General features: G+C 36.0%; 2 protein-coding genes and 1 pseudogene across 2 annotated transcripts; 1 reads left to right on the forward strand and 2 right to left on the reverse strand.

The window, feature by feature from the left end:
- Positions 1–641: 641 nt before the first annotated feature.
- LOC100376938 (peroxisome assembly protein 10-B-like) lies at positions 642–3,474 on the reverse strand. The gene is made up of 2 exons (XM_085503196.1): positions 3,413–3,474; positions 642–2,164 (listed from the first exon to the last, which is right to left on the reverse strand). The coding sequence occupies exon 2, from the start codon at positions 2,054–2,056 to the stop codon at positions 1,139–1,141; it is 918 nt and encodes a 305-aa protein (XP_085359322.1). The 5' UTR covers positions 2,057–2,164; positions 3,413–3,474; the 3' UTR covers positions 642–1,138.
- Positions 3,475–4,101: 627 nt separating this feature from the next.
- On the forward strand, positions 4,102–5,130 carry LOC100376787 (coelenterazine h 2-monooxygenase pseudogene; annotated as a pseudogene).
- Positions 5,131–13,898: 8,768 nt separating this feature from the next.
- On the reverse strand, positions 13,899–21,876 carry LOC100376638 (pre-mRNA-splicing factor 38A-like). The gene is made up of 9 exons (XM_002738274.3): positions 21,731–21,876; positions 20,204–20,363; positions 19,168–19,289; positions 18,560–18,687; positions 17,552–17,614; positions 16,611–16,717; positions 15,585–15,688; positions 15,223–15,310; positions 13,899–14,172 (listed from the first exon to the last, which is right to left on the reverse strand). The coding sequence occupies exons 1-9, from the start codon at positions 21,858–21,860 to the stop codon at positions 14,034–14,036; spliced, it is 1,041 nt and encodes a 346-aa protein (XP_002738320.1). The 5' UTR covers positions 21,861–21,876; the 3' UTR covers positions 13,899–14,033.
- Positions 21,877–22,049: the final 173 nt, after the last annotated feature.

The raw sequence follows: 22,049 nt of genomic DNA on the forward strand, positions 1-22,049 counted from the left end.
GACTTCAGTGACAAAGTATGAAAGTTCTGTCATTCGAAACAAATCTTTTCTTATTGTTATTCATTTGAATAATTTCATCAGGGGTTAAGTAAATTGTGATCAGTTTGGATTAAATATTCACCCGAAATACAAAACTACAGATATTGTTACAAAATGAAGAAATCTGATTTTGGAAGGTTTTAGAAAAGACGACAAAATAAAAATCATTGAAAGCAATATGAAAGAAGACATTTTTCATCATTTTTGGGATGTATATTTTCAGAACAGCAATACATGTATATACAGTATTATAACTGATCACGTGTAACTCTGACCTCGATCCCCAGGACAGTGTGGTGAGACCAACAAATGTATTACAAACAAATAGAATCAAACCCCCTAGGACAGTGAAAATTGAGACCGATTGGTAGCTTATTTTCATTACAGTGTGGTGAGACCAACAAATGTATTACAAACAAATAGAATCAAACCCCCTAGGACAGTGAAAATTGAGACCGATTGGTAGCTTATAGTATTCTCATTACAGTGTGGTGAGACCAACAAATGTATTACAAACAAATAGAATCAAACCCCCTAGGACAGTGAAAATTGAGACCGATTGGTAGCTTATTCTCATTACAGGAAAACAAAACCCCAGAAAGTTGAATATAAAATTGATATTTATTCATAAAAAGTACAGCGCCGAGAACTGTAGAAAATATTATATCATCATTTGTAGCTTGAGAAATTGCATAAAGTTTGATCAATACTCATTAATTTTATTTGTCTATGTAAATAAATTTCAAAAACATAATGTACTTTAAATTCTGAAATACAAAAATCTCGAATAAATCACTATCAAAAATTATAATATGATAACCACCATGCATTGTGTGTTATTACTGTTATAATAATGACCATGATTTTAAGAATTTAGTATCCCGGTTTTTAAAATACAGACTTGCCTCTCATAAGTTGACAATTTGGGCAACACAGTGACACAATATTTGCTGAGCATATTCTTACCCACAATGCTTTGCAATGCTCCCTGATCCTAATTGGAGTAAATAAATACAACTTTTTTTACTCTCAGAAATAATAACTATTTTTATGCTGGAGATCTTATGGAAAAATGTTAGCATTCTTATGTGCCTCGTAGTCATTCAAAATGTTGTAGACATACTAGTCTTGAGAGTTGGAAAGTTTCCCTACATAGTGGACATTCAGGTTTTGCCAGGCACCACTCAGTTATGCAAGTCCAACAAAACATGTGTCCACACGGCGTTGCAGTGGAACTCTTTCTGCTCTCTAGACACAAAGAACATCGTTTTGTTGGATCCAAATACACTTCCTCAGTTTCCGAGTTATCTGATGATGGGATGTTCAAATCACTGACTTTGCTTCGAAATAATACCCCTGGTTTTACGAAGTTTGTATACAGCTGCCATAGTAAAGTTAATGTTAACTGCGTTAAGGTGAGCATGCCAAGAAGGCTGTAACTGGACCTGTAGACATCGGGGGATATACCTGCACGTACTAACAGGTATCGAACAGACACAACTCTTTTTGCCACATGATAAAATAGTCCTTGCAAATAAAATAACGCTAAATGAAAGCGATGAACATATGTCACGCTGGTACGCAAGACAGGTATGCACTGTAATATCATGTTGGTGACTTTGTCTGAGAGTCCCAGCATGGTACGCACTGTATTGATGTGGTTGTGCACAAATTTCAGTGCTTGGTCAATGACATAAGGCACTCCAATTTGCAGCAGTACGTGAGCAAGTCTTCGGGAACGTGAAGGGATCGCTCTTCCGGTGTGGTCCACTTGAACGATATTACAGTACTCCTCCCCAAGAGTTTGGTACCCAGCTACTGTTGTCAGTAAGAAATAGGCCAAGTCAGCTGATACATCTATTTCTTTGCGCCACTGCATCCAGGCACGAGCACCAGCAAAAGTTTGGAAAATATTGGCCAGACTACCACGCATGTAACTGATATAAAACCCATCCTTCTGGTTAGATCGCACAATCTCAGCAGGTCCTGATGGCCTGAAGATTCTAGATTGGGCCATAGCAATGCTTTATCTATAGCAGACTAGTTACAGTTGGTGCTGACCGATAGCTTCACAATAGACCAGTTAAATCCAGTTTCATCCAGTTATATTCTCACTTATGAGCTGCTGCAAATAAAGAGAAAAATTTAGAAATAGTAAACAAATTATTATTCCTTGACAGAAATTAAAGTTACAGATTTTTTTAAAAATGAGATACATTAGAGATATGAATAATTTTGAGTAAAACATTTTATGTTGGTGCAAACAATATGATACGACTTATCATATTTAACAAAATGAAATTCTGATGGCTGTAGTCAATCTCCCAGGCAGAGTTCTATTATGAATATATCTCTGCCACCACGCGATCTTATGCTTGTCGATGCGTCACAGTGGTACTACTTTCAAAGACGCCCACCAAAACATTGCCATGCAGGTGTTTGATTTTCGAACCTGACGAATGCGTACACGTTGTTTGCATATACTGACCGTTTTCAAAGTTAGGTTTTTTTTTTCCTTTCTGTAACACAAACGATGTGACAGTGCAATCGTTTTTTTATATTTCTTTGTCTGGCAAACGACAGGACGGTCAGTTTGATGAACCGAGTAACACCTTAGTAACCGTTATTCCGAGATGAAATTATTTTCTTTTGTAAATTATAACTATTTCACCCGTGACAGTACATTTACGAAAAAATCGTTATCAGCTATTGATAAAATATTTTAAATCTTGTTTTCCAGTAGGAGTAAATCAACATGAGAGCCCTCTAAAAACAAAAATACGCAAATGACACGCTTGGTAAAAGTCTTGTGGTATTTCACCACAAAATGACGGTGTGTGGTGGCAGAGATACTTTCGGTGATTTAATCGCAAGGAACTCTGGGAATGAGAATGGGCTGTAGTATCACTAAAATAATGAAATCAAAAGATTTTGGTCAATTTGATTTCCCAAATCAATACACACATGTTTTTATTTATTTTTAAATGGTTGTTAAATATTCATATTTTTTTTAGCAGTCGACCGCAAGAGGGCGTGGTAAACGACAATGCTCAATGCACACTGAAAAGGATTGAACAGGTACCATGTTTTTCTTCTAATATCGAGATCAGATGAATATACGAATATTCCTTGCCACTGGACCATCTAAACTCAACTAACATCTGCTCCTGATATTTATTTCGCCTATCGGGGAGTCATCGGTCAGTTTTCTACATAGCTATGTACACGCACGCTGTGACATCACACAGCTGATCGGACGACGGTGTTGCAAATTGTGGCGCATTTCTCATTTCAGTCGACAATGCTGTAAATATAGTAAATTCAAGAAGAAATTTCACTGGAACAACATTAGGACGTAAAAAACCATACTTACATAATTCAACTGTGGCGATCTCAGGCGACGATGCACGAACTCGTAATACTAGTGCGCATGCGTAATGCAGTTACTCATTGGCTCACTAGTATTAGGGAGTACTCAAGTTTATATTGATAGGGGGCTGGAGCGTTCGAATGTAAAGGGGACTGTCAGTTCCAACGTCACAGAACGGAAAGAGTCAGCCCTTTCCTTTGGAGCGCCGAGTAATGTAGAATACTTTATTTTCGCTTGGAAATAATTTTCGCTATTTTCCCTGAAGGAATAGTTCAGTGAAAATAAAATCCAGCGAATATACCGTTTTTACTATATTCAACTCTTCAAAAATCAGTGAAAATAAACACCATACAAAACACCCAAAAAGTCTATTACGTCAGCGAAAATAATTTCAGCTAAAATAAAGTATTTTGCTACACTTTCTAGACCTCATTACAGTTATTATCATCGCCATCAATATCACCAAGAAACTAAAAAAATATCGGCTTATTTTTGTAACTCAGATTGCTTTTAATAATTACAAGATAATTATCGAAAAGCAACAAAACCTGTGCACAGACCTTGACTAGAACCGTATTCAACACTCAGTTTATTTCTGTTGGAGAGCTCCTTAGATGAGGGTCATGACCTAATTTTATTTTGTCACGTGACTGAGTAACCTTTTCTCCTAAGCCAGTTATACATTAATCAACATGGCTTCCATTGCGTTCAGAATCATGCATCGAGTAACAGTGCTCGCGTCCCACTTCCCGAGACCACAAGTAAATTCAGCAAAATATGTCTCGCCAGCGATGTATACGGTATCTTCGAGAAGTACGTCTTCGGCTGCTTGGGACGACTGGGTGTCCAAATGCCGTCAAGTCCAAGTGTTGGACTCGAAAATGAGCTATTATGATTCGTCTGCACATAATGGGTTCAAAACCAACACAGTCTTGTTTCTGCACGGAAACCCGACATCTTCTTTTCTGTGGCGAAATATTATTCCACACGTGCAGAAGAAAGCATGGTGTTTGGCGCCTGATCTGATTGGCATGGGGAATTCTGCAAAGCTTCCTAATCACGATTATAGCTATAAAAACCAGTACCGATATTTGAAGGCTTGGATTGAAGCTATGAATCTCCCAGAAAAACTTGTTATTGTATGCCATGACTGGGGATCCGGACTGGGGCTCCATTGGTGCAACGAACATCGCTCTAGAGTTAAAGCCATCGTTCATATGGAGAGTCTGGTGTCTGTGGCAGAATGGAAAGGATTTCCAGAAATTGCCAGGAGCTATTTTCAAGCAATGCGTTCAGACGCTGGTGAAGATATGATTTTGAAAAAAAATCTCTTCATTGAGAGGCTTCTTCCCAGTTCAATCATACGAACCTTGTCCGAAGACGAGATGAACGCTTACCGCATGCCATACGTCGAAGAGGGAGAGTCAAGGAGACCGACCCTGACTTGGCCAAGGGAGATTCCAGTACGGGAAGATGGCCCCCAAGACGTGATTGACATAACTGACGCATATGTGAAGTATCTTTCTGATTCGAAAGACATTCCAAAATTGTACATCAATGGGGACCCTGGATTTTTCAGCGATGCTATAAGACACGTGACGAAAAATTGGCCGAACCATCGTCAAGTTACTGTGAAGGGACTTCATTTCTTGCAGGAAGATTCCCCAAATGAAATCGGAAAAGCTATTGCAGACTTTCTAGACAACACGCTGAGTAACTGATAAACTTACAAAACACATACAAGATACAGTGTATTTTTCTAAAACATTGACTTGTCAAACATTAAAAAATATTTTGAGTTCGGAATTATTGATTTTATTGGCCAATTCAGATGAAGTTGTATTTTCTTCTGGACTCGAATACAGTTTGTCGAAATGCAACGCATGGGCCACGAAATAACTGTTTGTAGTTATATATTAGAGTTATATATGTTATATATATATGACAATATTCCTGATAAAAGAAATAAATGAAGTTAAAAATGGTACAGAACTCGCATATATCAGATCAACATTTACACTGGAGTAAACAACTTAAAAATCATTTTACCCGGCCTTAGTACAGAACAGCATCGTGACATTGGGAAAGTGTCAAAAATCGGCCGGCCATATGATTGATGCGCGGTCACTTCGTCGACTGGTGGGGGCAGTATGGGATTGGCCAATGAATGCAATCACAATCGTCTCGTTTGAATATGAAAACGATTGATTTCAAATAAAATATTTATGGATTTATGAATATTTTGAAATCTAAACAGGGGTTTGTTGACTCTGGTATATTCTTGATAAACTACACTTGTTAGCGTGCACGTTTGCCAAAGGTCGTGTGATCTTTTTGCTGGCCCCGATTGTGCATTTTGCTTTGGTATTTGCGCAGTGGGACGTTTTATGTAGTATGATATAAGTCCGTATAACGTGGACTGAACATTTATGACTTGAAACCGGTCGTAGGGTCGGAGCAAATCGTAGTTTCCGGCCAATCTAAAATCACAAGTTGATTACACTGCTTTACATGTAAGTTTAGAGATGTTTGTTTAGGTTGCCTTCAGTCGCGAGGAACAAATAACAATTGCTATACGATTTCCGTGAGAACGGGCACTACTATATACGTGAGTAGTATGTGAAAAAACCACGTGATGCACGAACAAGTTGATGTTAGAAAAATTAAAAACTGGTGCCTAGATATACAGCATACAACACATGTGCATAATTAGTATAGTATCAAATGTCATCTAGACATATTGAGGTCATTTAATCATTTGCAAACAAACAATTATGTCAATTTTGGACACATTTATTGTTATCATGCGTGCTTGTTAGATAACCTTACGCTGTAGAGATACCAGGTTCGACACAAAATAATACAAATAATCACAGATAGGCAACTCTCTTACTAGCCGCGATGCCGGACACCAAAGTGCCCAGCTTCCAATTCATAACTCCAAATTACAATTGCTAAGACTAGTAGCTCTGGTAAATATCTAGTCGTATGTTATATACTATCCACCAATAGCTGCAAGCCATTGATGAATAATATAGTTTTCAGGTCCCGACTCTCACGGGTATATAGCCTTGCAAACGCTTGCTGCAGTATATTTATAGACATAATGTACGTGTTTACCGTTCGCCAGCCTGAGGATATACGCTCATAATATACTTTCTGTTGACGATTCATTGCATCGTGGGAAACGGTGTGGAAAAGCAACCTGTGCGTGATTTTCTATACGGTGACAATGTCCTCTTAGCAAATCGGCCGTGACTGGCCACGTTTCCTATTTTCATTTATTTGGAAAAAAATGAACAACTGTACATTGAAATTCCTTTAACTAAGAACTTGGAAATCTGACCACGTGCTTGTAAAACCAATAAACTACCTATAAATACTGATAAAACAAATTATGGGTTTCAAAACGGTTCCGAGGAAAATAAGTATGGAGAGAGTCGTAATTATTCGTAGTTTACAATGTCATATATAGACTATCTCAGGCACACTTAACCCCCAAGCACGTGGGTATGTCAAAGAATAAGCTAGACAACTTTTATGTATTACATCACGATTTGGCTACGTCAGCCATTTATGTATTACATCACGATTTGACTACGTCAGCCATTCTTGTATTGTCTTACTAACCCATCCTTCCATGTTATGTATTGTATTCGGAGGGGGGACGTATTACACACGTACGACGCACTCCTGGACCCAATCTCAAGCTAAAGACAAAACACATATGCTGTATTGTTACTTTCACAAAACCGAAATACCGTCTTAAACATAGTGTTTAGATTAATAATTATATTTTACATTGCCTATGGTTTAATGTTGTAATTGATAATTACATGTAAAATACAGAGCCAGACAGAGACTAGATTAGTTTTTCGAGAACTGCTTCTTCGGTCATTTTCTATTTTTTTCCCGGTGAAATAATCAAATTTGTATATCTATTGAAGTACTGTGTTACCATAACGACACCACGTGTGCACATTTGATTCACACAACATTGCAGTATTATTTAGGATCAACAACGTTCATGTTTAAAGGAAACATTATTATTGCAGGTATTTTATAAATAAGTTGTTTACTAATTGTATTCAGTAGTGGCAATTTTCGCAATGCTTTTAACCGTGAAACAAATCCCTGGTAATCACGCGATCATGCCAACGGCTGCAGCGATTGGCTTATCGCATGTGTACTCAGCCACGCCTTTGAGTTTTATGGAGGAGTTTGTAAGAGAAGGGGAGACGGAGACAGCGAGGGGTTACTAGTATCACAGCTGACCGTTTGGATGATTAAAGCTGGACTATCTGTAATAAACTAATGTGTATTCATTTGGGTCGAATCTGGTATCTCTACGTCTGAATGTTAACTTCCAAGTCAAAGTTCCCTACACACTACGTTAGTTCGTATCATGGGTATTACAAATGTCCATATTATTTATAAACTAATATTAATCATATTATTATCTGTATTATACACTGTATCACCATGAATTACAGAATATTTTGCGTTATGATACACGAGGTATTTGCGTCTACCTTAATATAGCAATAATACTAATAGTAATTGGTTGACTCGAGATTTATCTGGGATTGGATCAAATATAAAATCAAGCAAACATCCATTAAATACAGCAAAGAAAAAGCTAAAAACCATTAGTCTAAAATGATTGCTAAATGAGAAAAAGAATTAAAAACTTTGTGTGAAATTAACAACCTGTTTCCAACAGATGTAGACCAGACAAAAAGAGTAAAACAACAGTTGAAGAGTATACTATAGACACAGATGACAGTATAGTGAACTATCACGATGCAATTGGTACGAGCTAGCAGAGATATGAGGTGTACTACCAAAACGTGATAGACGGTCAAAGTATATTAATAAATAAATAAAAGACCATTTATGAGCTATATTCATCCAAATTGAATGAAATAAACAATGCACAAAACAGTTTTCTTTAAAATCCTAATATACTCAAAACTACTTAGTGAATTTTCAGATATATGTGAAGGCCTCATTACACTAGAAGAATCGTATAATGTGGTAAAGTCCTTTCCTGTGAATAAACAGCAAAGAAATGATGGCTTGTCAACAAAATTCTATTGACAGTTTTGGCCTCAAATAGGTAAACTTGTAGTGAACTCTCTCATTTCTGCTTATGAAAATGAGAATTCTCTCCTTTACAAGGGATGATTACTTTATTAGAAAAAAAGACAAGGACAGGACAACTGGAGACCGATTACTTTGTTAAACGTAGACTACAAAATTGCTACAAAAACCCATAGACGAATAGAAAAAGTACTGCCAAAATAATTCATGAGTCAGCATTTGTAAAAAACAGAAATATAGGAGATGTTGTTAGGCTCAAAGAAAATATCATGGATTACAATGATGAAACAAATTTGCCTGGGGTGGTTATTAAAATTAACTTTCAAAAAGCATTTGATTTCTTGGAATGGGGGCTCCTACTCGATTCAGTGAGTGTTTTTAATTTTGGCAGCAGTTTTATTAAATGGGTTAAACTTTTCTATACAAATGTGCCATGAATAAAGGTTTCAGCACTGGATAATTTGAGTTGCATAGAGGTTTACAACAAGGAGAGTGTATGTCACTGATACATTTTGTATTAGCCTTAGCAATTCTGCTGATCACATTGCGGTCAAAATCAAGGGCATACACTTTGGGAGAATAGAAATAGGTGATTTCCCGTACAATTGCGAGATCTCGCGAGATGCATAAAAGACGCGCGTCGAACGTCTGCCGCAAAAATCGAACGATTTGATTTTGAACTAGAATTTCTTTATTTCGCAGCTTCGACAGAGGAATATTGCTTCCGAATACCCTTACTTAATCGAAATTGCCTATCATCAAATGTGGACAGCACATTATTAAGCATGGAAATGTCCCCCAGAATACTTTCGCGTTTGTCGAATCCCACGCGATGTTTGACGCGACTACGACGCTATGACCTTTGTTTGTCCTGTTTTTACGTTCGATTTCACGCATAACGCGTGATTCTCGCAGTGAACGGAAAATGGTCTATTAAATATGCAGGATTTACAAATGACCAAATACCTGCTTTGTAGAGGATGTTGAGCCAGGAGCAAATGTGTTTGTATTGATCCCAAAACCACTTAATATTAGTTAGCCTCAAAAAACAATGAACATTTTCAGAGTTTACTTTTCTTACCAACATCAGGCAGCATTGAACCTTAATGTTGGTAATGTAATGGATGCTCTGAGGAGAAATCTAAATTTTGGGAAAAAAGCCATTTACTTGACCAGAAATGGAGATATTAATTCTATATTTTGATTAAAAAAGTTTTAACTTCTGAATTGTATGAAATGTAGGATAAAATCACTATATTTAATTTTCCAATTCCATAGCAAATTGTGTATTCGTGTCCTGAAAAAAAAACATCATCTCCGAAACGTTTTCGACACAATTGTCGCAAATGAGATGATACTAAATGTCGCCTGGTGGAAAAGAAGAGTACTTGTTTCTGAGGAGTCATCGCCATTGTAGCATTCGACATGGCTGCCGAGTTTGATACAAACACCGAGAGATAAATTTTAAGATAGTATGATAAATCGGAGCCAGATAGCTCACATGATACAATGCGTTTTATTCGGACTTAAACATGTGATACAACCAAATTCACTGGGATTACACTCAGAAAATTTTGTTTTTAACTACAACTTCTAAACTTATTTAAAATTTATTTAAAATTTGTATAACGTAAGTGCAAAGTAAAAACACACTCGTGACCAATTCCATTGACATGTACATGTTATTTGTTATTTTCACACTTCCGAATGACTGATAGACACAGCACTGAAACAAAGTTTTTCCAGTCTCTCACCGCAATTTAATTGTTCAATGTTCTAATCGAGACATCTTAAGCATATGCAATAAATTTAAGCTGTTACGGGAATCGACTGACAACTGAAGGCAGAATTAAACACTTGGATTTGCATTCATATTATCACAGTCCCTCTATCATAGAGCAGGACGGTCATATTGCACACGAAATTGAAAAAAAGTGTTTCAATCAAATCTCTTTCACAGAAAGTTTTAGCTCTGCTTTGCTGGTTCTCTAAAAAAAATCAATTGCATTACAACGACCCCGTTAGACTTGCACTTTATTTATACACTCCTATAATGTTATTTTATTGAAAAGGCGCCAACAAATAAAAAAAAAAGAGACTATATGCAAGTCTAAGTCCCATGAGTCACCATGATAAATCTCTTTGAAATGTGGATATCTCGCTAGTTTTATAGACATCTCATCACTCAAAGTCGGGAGGTTATTGTCTTCCGAAAAAACACTCGACCCCACCCGCCGAAGAGAAATGTAAACAACACTAATGCAAACTTTCAAACCACTATAGTCAATCAAAACCCAAAGAATATCACTAGAGGGCTCACTTTCAGAATTTACTTGGAATTTTCCTCGCATCTGGATGACGTGCATGTTCACTGCGAATTGTAGTTTTAAAACTATTTAGTGTAAGTATCAGAAATACCCCTATTTGCTACAGGATCATTTTACCATTCCATAAAAAAAAGTTTTGTTAAAGTCTCGGCTGACATTGTTGCATACACTCATTTTGACTGCAAAAACATTGAGGATACAACTTTGGTTATTAGAAATTTATGTGCATAACTGCTATACAAACAGTCAAGTGTAGGTGTGAAAAAGGTTATTTTTCATTGCGACAACATTGTATAACAGAGAATAGACCGTTAAAGGTAGGCACAACAACGCTATAGATGCAATACTATAAAACAGTAGACTACTGCCCAGTTTGAAAATGACTAGTATGGTTCAATTAACCCTTGTATTTCCAAAAAGTTTATTTATCACTGCAGTAATTTATGCACTTGGACCAGTAGCCTATTGTGCATATCATAATTGTATATATCACTACATTATTGTAACACATTCAGTGTCAATCATGCATGATCACACACAAGAGAACCTTAAAGGACGGCAGTCGTCGTGCCGCGTCCTGTTCGATATGGGACTCATAGCGACGTATACAACGCGTGTAATATACATTGTTTATTTACATGAAATTCGAACACGTGCTGCGCAACAACCACCGCACTTTAACCAAAGTTTGTATTTATTAGTGTATTTACTTTCATCGGTGGCTTTGGCCTCTCCATAGAGTCTGGCATACTCGCCTGTTGAACTCAGGTCCCCCTGATTAGGAGACCAACAACAACCACTAATACCAAGACTAAAAAATAAAATCTCGTCCAATTACACTAGAAGTTGACCGGCTAGTCTAATTCTGAATAGCCTACTTCATCAGATACGAGAGAGCAGATTAATTAACATGTTCTGGATAAAGGTGATGACAGATAGCTCTTACAATAACAAATCGCATTTATACCAATCATACAGTCTCACCAACCAAGTTTATTTGAATTGTTTAATTGTAAAAAGGAAATAATGATCTACATCTCATAACAAAGTACTCATTGGCACATGATATCAGAAATAAATACAGTTTTGAACACCATGTGTTAGCATTCAGGCGGTAGGAATTAAGGAGTAGCAAGCAACTTACCCCCACAAAAATCAGAATTGTTCCCTATCTTGGATGTAATTATTCAAAATAAAGTTCCAATATGATGTGGAGTGTCTTTAATTCAGACAAGCCAATGTTTACTCTCCCAATGTTTCAAGAGGTGCACAAAAAAACACCATCTGTTTTACATGGTATCGGCGCAATGACTGCCAGCATATTCATTTTGGTGCCAAAAAAAGGGTAAAAATCGCATTGCATGCGTTCAGATCAAGATATAGAGTCTTTAACCTCATTTATAATTAAAAAAATCTCAATTGTGAATTAACGATGTTAAAAACAAACCTACCATGATGTTTATCACATGAATATTCTTTTCATACGTCAACAGTTTGGGAGGAATTTGAATGTGCAAATAATGCATTTCCCTCATACATTGTTGAGCTATATGTTTTTTTTTTAACAAATCTCATATTCATCAATAAATAGAATTGATGAATATGATTTTGTCTGATTTTGACCTGGTAAACAAACAGTTACAGTACGCACCAATGTGGTCGTGGTATCAAAGGACTGGCAGTGGGACAAATATACAGAAGGAGCTAATAAACAGGAATAATATCGCTTCAAATTAACATGGTTGTAGTCTGGGAGATGATAGCTTTTGAGAGGTGATAATGTAACACAAGCAAAGAAGGGATCAATCTACATTGATACACTTTTTGTCATCAGAAATATGTAATTTTTTTATCCGTAGATATTTTAGTAAATGAGCCTCAGTTTTATACTGAACATTGATTTTGTGGTGTAGGCATCCATGTTGAAAGTTTACTGTGTTTTTTTCATCCATACAAGAGGGGGGGCAAGGGTTATTTTCGTTCAACGTAATTGCAATATTTTTTTGTTCGTACAACGTAAATAGAAAAAATAAATTCCGTAATTCTGTAATCACAGGCTAGACGTACAACGCAATCAATCAAATATTTTGTTCGTACACTGTAAAAATGTGTCATTTTTCTCGTACGTACAAAAATTCACATCCAAATAAAAAATCGTAAAGAATAATCCAGGGAAATTACATTTTAGAAACTGTAAAACGACTAGATGACACAATTCACTACAAAATTGAATGTCAAGACGTAAAAGGCCCTCTAGCCGAATGAAGAGCATTACGAGGGTAATATGCGCATGCGTCTCTTCACACGGCGCAGCAATGGCGGAGAATTTGAGTCGGAGAGCTTTTCGAACCATTCAATGTTCCATTTGTTAACACTGTAAACTGTAAAAAAACGTCTTTTTTTTCTTCGTACATTGTGAAAAGCCCTTTTTATTTCCCGTAAAACCGTACCAGCTACCCCCCTTGCCTCCCCTCATACAAGTACACAGTGATAAAGTAGAACAAAATATAATATATGATTTATCTTGGTACCTACAGGAACATAGCAATACATCTCTAGGGGACAACAGATGTATATTCAACTTGATAAAAACTGACAAATCATCTTACAAACGACTGGCTCATGTTCAGTAATATAGAAACCAAGAGTGCATTCGCATCGCCACCTAGGGTGCCCCGAGTGATGTGGTCATAGTGATCCGTGGCAATGAAAAGGCTCCCCAATGACGTAGTTTACACAAACGTAATCTGGGGGAGTAGTGTCATGTGATCGTATTGGTTTCATTGCTATGCAAGCTAAACTCATGTAAAATGTATTTTAAAAATACACCCAATTGCATTTTATATGTTTGAAAAAATTACCTAAACACCTTTTTACCTATCAATTTTGTTGTTCGCTATTTGTCCCCAAACTTCCCCAGCACTGCGAGCAGTGGCAGTAAAAACTGTTTTGGAATGCCCCACTTGTGACACCACATATCAGTCAAACAAAAACTGGCACCCTGGTGAGACAACGTGGTCACAATCCTGGGAACTCAAAGTATGATGACAGATGACAGGTTGCTATACAATGTATCTTTTATATGGATGTGAGAAACAAAACATGGAGTGATTTCTACTCTTTGTAAACTGTAAAAAATAGCATTGATTGACATCCCAAAAATAAAACTGACATTCAAAGCAGTATGCATCTTTCTACTTCAGTGGCGGTAGTCCAAGAGAAGCTCTCAAAGCATTAGCCTCTGCAACATCAGGATCTTTATCGGATAGTCTTCGACTGTCTCGCTCTCTATCACGGTCTCTCTCCTTTTTCTTTTTCTTGTGTTTTCGAGGTCTGTCAAGAGAGAAAATAATTCAGAATCTGGGACAGCAGTTAAATAGATTGACATTCATTCCTTGAGAATTTGCAGCAAAAGAATAATTTGGTTCATTATTAGTATTTGGACAAAATTAAAAAACAGGTGTTCCCCTCACTTCTTGAATCTTGAAAAAAATAAATTCAAATATGAAGAAATTTTACTAACTACCTTTTATCTAAACCTCTGACACTAAAGTAGTGTCCTGAATTTTAATTTCTGTTTTAGTCGCATTGCCCCCAACTCAAACCACAACACATTGGTAAATAATCCATGAAATAGTTTGTCTGGACACATTCAAGTTCCTCTCATTGTCACCTTAAAGCTGTGAAAATTTGGTGTTAATCCGACGACAATAAGTATACGTTATTTTTTGTTAAAGACCTTGTATTTTGAAAAAAATAAACTCTTAGAAAACGTCGATGAAGTGACAGCAAAGATTTTCAAGCTTGTTTATCTGCATAAGCGACTTGTTTTCCCATCAAAGTCTGTTTTAACATGTGTAGGGGCATCCAAATGTGTAAGGCTATTGGAAACCAACAAAATAAAAGAATAGGATAGCTATAGTTCAATAAAATCAACAGATGAAAACACCAAAATCAATGATTTTTTTCAGTGGCTGTGTGACCTTGTGTCTGACACATTCATATGCAAATGACTAATCTGTGAAATAAACAGGGGCGGAGACAAACCACTCAAATGTTTGGAAACACTAATTGTGTGTCAGATAGCTACTGATAACACATCCTAACATTGCTTTGTCTTGAGTTTATCTTTGAAACTTATAGGCACACAGATTAAACCTGTGTTGTTGATTTTGGAAAACATGACTGAAGCTACATTGCTTCCCTTCAGAAAATCTATATTTTAACCAACTTACATGACATTCTAGGTTACGTTGACTTTATCAGATGAAAGTTTATAGTGCATTTCACCAAATAATAAATAAATGTGAAAATCGTAACACAAATAATAGTCTCGCTACCTTAAAAGAGTTTTGTGAGAAGTTGCGAAGTTGATAAGCATACCTGTCTTCTGGTGATGGAGAGTGGTGATGACGACTACGTTGATGACGGTCATCATCTCTATGGCGGTCTTCATCTCTATGTCTGTGGCCTGCAAGATCATAAGATACAATAACAAAATAGTTTTATATAAAAACTACAGTATTCAGTGACTTGTTAACAACTGTTGAGAACTGGCTGCAGACACATTCATGTATTAATGCAAATTTAACGAAACCTCTAGGTATCCATTTAATTAGATAACAAAGCAAAACAGTTTTCCGTTACTGCTCCTGATATTTTTGCACGGATAATGGATTTGAAATTTTGTTTGTGTTTTCGACTCGTTAAATAGGAATGAGCTGAGAAGAAGAAGAATCCGCTACCAGGTGATCTGTGTCTTCTTTCCCTTGATCTACTACGTCGTCTTCGAGGACTTCGACTACGACGACGATGACTATCTCTTCTCGGTGATAAGCTTCTGCTCTTCCTGTGATGTTACAAACATACTCAATAGTATTATTTCAGTTTCATATGATAACCCTTCAACTTCAACTTGATTAATACATACACTTGGCTACGCAAACAATTCAATTTAGCAATCCATGAAAAGCCTATAAAGACGTGTTTACAACAGTCAAGAATGGCAATGATCGTATTGACCGATGTGTAGCTTTGCTAATGTTTGGTTCAGTGACGAATTCTATTTTCATCACGCTACAGCCTTTGCGCTCCATGTGAACAAACGAAAGTGGTCGAAAGTGATGTCAATACCCCTGAGAGTGTCAATGATGGTGATGTGGATTATCTTATATAAAAGAAAATTTTAATAATTTTGAACGAAACGGCACATTTTTTCGGTACTGGATGTATAGCAGTAACTTTATAGTATGAAATTATTCACATTTAAATAATGAAACTCCAGTTAATATTAAAAAAATTATAAATTACCCTAAGACCAATGTTTCCATGAATTTTAAACAACAGATGCCACATTTGCATAACAACAGAAACAAATTTACATAATATAGTTTGGAACAATTATTACCATAATAATAACTTCTGAATATTTTCTGAAAGCTTGAGCACAGTAAAACTTCCATGTTAATAGATGTCTAGGACGAACACTGCCAGGTGATGCAGAGTTTTTACTGTCAGTAACAGAAATACTGGAAAAACTGTAGAATACTTTATTTTCGCTTGGAATTTATTTTCGCTATTTTTGCTGAAGGGATGATTCAGTGAAAATAAAATCCAGCGAATATACTTTTTTTTTCCTATGTTTCTCATCAAACCTATCAAAAATTAGTGAAAATAAATTCCATACAAAACGCCCTAAAAGCCTTTTCAGTGAAAATTAATTCCAGCGAAAATAAAGTATTCTACAGTACCACAACTATAAGAAAACAAACCTCCTGTGTGGTGATCTACTTCTTCTGTATTTAGGAGACGGACTTCTCTTCGGTTTATCTAAGTCACGATAGCTATGATGGATTTCTGGTGACGGACTTCGTTTTTCCTGCAAGTAGAAAATAGTAATGGAGGTAGAAGTTCATAACAGTGATCCAGGCCATGTCTGTTGAAAATGACCTTGGAGCTGGGAATGGCTCCTCTGAATGCAGTAAAATAAGTACCGGTAATGAGGGAAGAGCTTTTCTATTAAAATCTCTTCAAACTGATATGGATTGAGACATATTAGCTCCCCTGTGAGTTAATTTTGGCAAGTGAGAGAGTTGAATGATTAACTGCTTTACAAACTAAGGTCTTGAGATCAAGTATACATGTACAAGCAAGTTAATTAAAAAAAGATGCGTGTTTTCTTTTTTAAAATTAAAATGCTCGTTAAACTAAACCAAAATTTTATTTTAATTAGATTTGTATACAGGTAAACAATACCTGATTAATTTAATTAGTTTTGATATTTAAATGGTTTCAGTATCAGTTTTCCACTCTTAATTAGCAACTATCATCTTTATTTTTTTTTTACAACAATGGACGAGTTAACACTTAACCTAGATGGCTAGCCACACTGGAGTTGTTATAAAAATTAGTAAACTGTTTTCAAAATTATGATTTTCAATAATAAATTTACAAATAGTAGCATGAGCATTGAATCAAAACATTAAAGCAAACAACTAAGCATAAGCAGATTGTATCACATGTAAATTATGAGTGGTTCTGTGGTAAAAATTAAGTCATATTTCAATGATTTGCATTTCAGTATACAACAAATTTTATTTTTGGTCTATTTGCACTTCTAATGGAGCAAATACAGTACACATAAAGAGTTGATTTAATGCAATGCCATGGTGATGATGTGTTAGTGATGAATATAGCAAGTTGCAACACTTACATCTGCTTCTATTTCATCTTCACTTTCTTCAATGTCATCTAAGTCATCTTCCAATGCACTAATCTAAAAATTGAGTTGGATTAGGATTTATTTGGCATCACAAAATATAAACGATATTCAATTTTTATCGTGTAATAATAATATGAGTTTATTTTGAGAAAACTCAACATATACACGAACACAATACAGTGACCGCATTGACGGACGTTTGACATGATTGCATTACCATCATGCAGTAACAGTGCTTCAGTGTCTTGTGTAAAAAAAGGAAAATGTTTGAATGTAGCGTAATTGTGATGTATAATAATCAAATAAAGAAGACATTCAGACACGCACATTCAGTACTTTACAAAAGGGTTAATTTTTTTGTTTTTAATGTCCTATGTATAATAATCGGCTTTATAAGATACGGATATACAACTTAATATCCATGTAATCAAATGATTATGCAAGTTGTATTTGAAAATAAAAAAAAAATGCGCATGTGAATAAGCAACTAACTAGTTGAACAGATCCACCCATTAGCACTAGTATTTCTAGAAATCTACATTTGTCTCACGATTTTGTGGTTGTATTTTGCCATTTGCATTGACTTCTTCAGTTTGCGAGATATTTATTGTATATTACACCACTCCTATCCTTGAAAATACCTATTTCACTGCCCTATGGAATATTGTCAACATACACATGTGTAGATCATTTTATGATAAGGTCTGGTTCAATTTTAACTTGATTAGCGCTCTCACCTGCCCCGTTCAACTATTATTATATATATGATGCTTTTTGAAAGAACAAATTAATGAGCATTTGAATGACATTTTTACATATTTTTTTGTAATTTGTTAATTTTAAACCCAAAAGGTATAATTTTTATTTGGCAACAGGTCACAGTCAGAACAAAATAAATATGCAGGTTTTAATTTGTGAAAAATGACAGGAGTTGACTTCATTCAAAGAAAGAAGTCTTAGTCTCTAGCATGGCCATGTTATTGTTTCCTAAACACTTACCCTTGGTTCCAGCTGATTGGTATCTTCAAGCACGTATCTCTTTTGAATTCTTGGCAAAATGATATCACAGAGTCTTTCCTCATGAAGTAATTCATCAATAAACTCATCAACATGGGATAATTCATATTCTATTAAACAACATCAACAAATTTTTTTTTAAAATAGCATCAAACTGACCCACAAACAAAACATTATGAAGCCCTGTTTTTTTAGCAGCTACTCAGCAACCAAACAACTCCTAAGTCTACTCAAAACATTTTAATACAGCCACTACATACACTGTCACCCCTTGGTTGGCTTGAGCTTTGGGGATTAGAGAGCATCCATTTTCAGGAACAAAAATTAAAAAAATTGTCTTGGCATAATATAGGAATAATATAGGAAATATCAAGACAAACTTATTGGGCATCAAGGTTGATAACACTATGAAGTTCAAGCTCTGCCTTAGAACACACAACTGAAGGTAACTTCTGTGGAGTAATAATTATAATAGTGTATTCATAAAACAATAGATCCTCTTGCTGCTATTGACAACGTTTTATGTGTTACTAAACCAGTTCCATTCCATGTTAACATAGTGGTTGTTATGACGTTGTACATGTACTTACTTCCAGAACGATTCATGATTTTAATTTTTCTGTAGTCATTGTAAAGTGGTTCAAGATACTTAAAACAGTCTAATGCATTGCCGACTAGTCTCATGTAAAGTGCTCCAAGACATCTGACATATCTATAATGAATGAACAAACATGTAAAAAAAGTCTATTAGGGTGGCAAAAAGACACAGTTATTGTCCAGTACAAAAGTTTATGTGCAATTTGACACAAATCAGTTAATGATGAATTCCTGATGTTTAAATAGCCAAGAATGAAATCCAGTTTCTAGAGAAAATGGCCACCAAGCAGCCATACTGGAATAAATTGCCAAAAATTTGACCACCAACTGGTATATGTACATGTAGTACCAGACAACTTTAAAAGGCAGTTGGCTAAATATTTATTGTTGCAACTATCCTGTACATGTACTAACTGGAAGCATTTTTTTTTCAGAAATACGACAGTACATGCAACAAAATTTCACTTTTTTGGGTGGGGTGAGAAAACAATAGGATGTCCAATCCTACCTTTCACAAGAATTCACATTGTTTCATGCTGTATTTAGAAATAGAATTACAGTTCAATGAACCACATTCTATCGTTGATCCAAATTGAACACCTCATTTATAAGAGAATATGGCTTCCAGGTAATTAGTGTATAGACAATATTTCATTGTCAATGTCATTGATTACCTCTGGGTGTCATTCATGTGTCACACAAATAGATACAGTTTTAAATACCTGAAAGAAAATATGCTGACCACAACAGCAAAGTAGCTGCCTGGCAAATATAGTCTGTACTCTCAATTGCTCTCTTGCGGCAAAACACTTTCGTGATGTAAATGAATTCATGGGATGATGTTCACAGCATCTACTACGCATATTGTTTGTGCCAGTGAACGTCCATCAATGTTAGTTTTTTTTTTCTGTTTTCTGTATGGTGAGCTTTTCCTCAGACTAGTAAGGCCATTGAAAAACAAAAATGATGTAGGTGTTATTTTTATTTTTTACATTTATATTGAAAATAGTAATTTTAACATAAACTTACTTAAAGTCTTCATTTCTAATAAATTCTACGATAATATCTTTTTCTGGCTGAATCTGCAGCATTTTAAGAGTTAAACACAGGAATGGCGTTGGTTTGACATTGCCTCCATAAATTCCTCCAACAAAAGTGAGCGCCATCGCCTTGTCCACAAGAAGTTCGGCTGAGAACAGAATGTAGTAATACAAATCAATACAAAATGAAAATAAAAAAAATGTGATTTGTAAATATAAATATTTGTTCAATACAATGTAGCGTGGAAAAGGCATGGAAAAAATTCAACTTTCCATACTTGAACGTTAGAGTACCATTGGTCTTTCTACATTTCACAGTGTTTTTGACATGTCAAATGATATAAAATAGCTGTCTCTTTCCAGTAATATATCTAATCAATAACGCACATACTAGGTATCGTAAGTACATTAGCGACTGGCAACAGAAACATATTGCTCGTCTTTCACAGTTTTGAGGTTTTTAGCGATGGGGTGGGTGTTGGTTGCGTTGGAAAACCACCGTCAATGGCAGAAAAACAAGTGTTCACAGTGCTCAAACAGTCGCATCAGAAGCTTCAAAGTCCCTGAGTCAGAAGCCAGGCACATTTGAATAACATATATGCAAGAAAAAATTACTCCAGCGGGTGCTGGACATCTCAACCCATTTTTCATTGGACAACTCGACCCAGGACCCCTAGACATCTCGACCCACCTATTTCAGACGACCCGCCGCCTTGACCCAATCACAATAGCGTCGTACTTTTCCCAGTGCGCGTGGACCACAGTGTTTGTTTCACTGATTTATTATTTTTTGCTGCTTTTGCTGTTCATTTCACAGCATGCGACCCCTGAAAGTGACGTAATTTTTGGATTGATCCATTGCGCTTAATGGGTGATAAGTTATTCTTCAAGGAGGTGACACCGAAATGTGTTGCCACTAATATTGACACGTAACAAAGATGTCGTTCATTCAAACACAGCATTCATATACAGCATGATACACAGGATCGCGAGAATTTTATATTTTTTCGAAGGGCAACATTATCAACGTTGAACTAGATAGAGGTTCGCGCCGCCACACTTAGATAGGGTCGGGTCGATGCGGTGGGTCAAGCTGCCCAGGGTGTCTGGGTCGAGATGTCCAATTTGGGTCGAAGTGTCTTGGGTCGAGAAATTGTTGGGTCGAGATGTCTAGAAATCACTCCAGCCAAGCACCCTCTTCCTAACGTTGCATGTACGTATACAACTCCAGGTCACTGTTACTGTAATAAATTATAATTATAATTGGACATCAACTCGCTGTGATATTGAAAGGCAAACAACAATATATTTTTAGTCAGTGAAAGTTGATACAATTTCCATATCCGTATTTTTGTGACCCGGCGAAGCAGCGATACAGGCCATCATCCTCAAAACTTCAAAGCCGAGCACAACAATACAATGTAATTTATTGTAATGTTTGTGTGTATATCTTGTCCCAACCATAATAACGATAAGTGAAGTCACTTTCTGATAAACGACGGTAATATAAACTCACCACTTAGAGCAAAACATTCTTCCTTCCAGTATCTACACTCATATATTCGTGATCTGATTATCTTTTCCACTAAATATTGTGGATTCGTCCCCTTCACACTATGAGCATCTTTCACCGTGCGATTCGCCATTTTCTGACACGCCGGATATGAAACCTTTAACCCCAGCCACCGTCCTCGTACACAGCAATTTAATTGTTTGTATTCAAATGTTTGCTGCTATATACTTGTTCTACTGATTAGCCTCATTCATATGATTTTATTAACTATCATGAAATAGTAGCATTATAATCCCAATTACTCCGATAATATAAATTAATC

Source organism: Saccoglossus kowalevskii, chromosome 9, assembly GCF_978046115.1.
Source record: "Saccoglossus kowalevskii chromosome 9, keSacKowa6.1, whole genome shotgun sequence".
Classification (NCBI taxonomy): domain Eukaryota; kingdom Metazoa; phylum Hemichordata; class Enteropneusta; family Harrimaniidae; genus Saccoglossus; species Saccoglossus kowalevskii.

Excerpts from the sequence above, each read along its gene's own strand:
- LOC100376938 (XM_085503196.1), bottom strand. The coding sequence starts at position 2,056 with ATGGCCCAATCTAGAATCTTCAGGCCATCAGGACCTGCTGAGATTGTG.
- LOC100376638 (XM_002738274.3), bottom strand. The coding sequence starts at position 21,860 with ATGGCGAATCGCACGGTGAAAGATGCTCATAGTGTGAAGGGGACGAAT. Across the intron at positions 20,364-21,730 it reads AGAATGTTTTGCTCTAAGTG|CCGAACTTCTTGTGGACAAG; the intron begins GTGAGTTTATAT and ends TTCTGTTCTCAG. Across the intron at positions 14,173-15,222 it reads TCTCCATCACCAGAAGACAG|ACCTCGAAAACACAAGAAAA; the intron begins GTATGCTTATCA and ends CTCTCTTGACAG.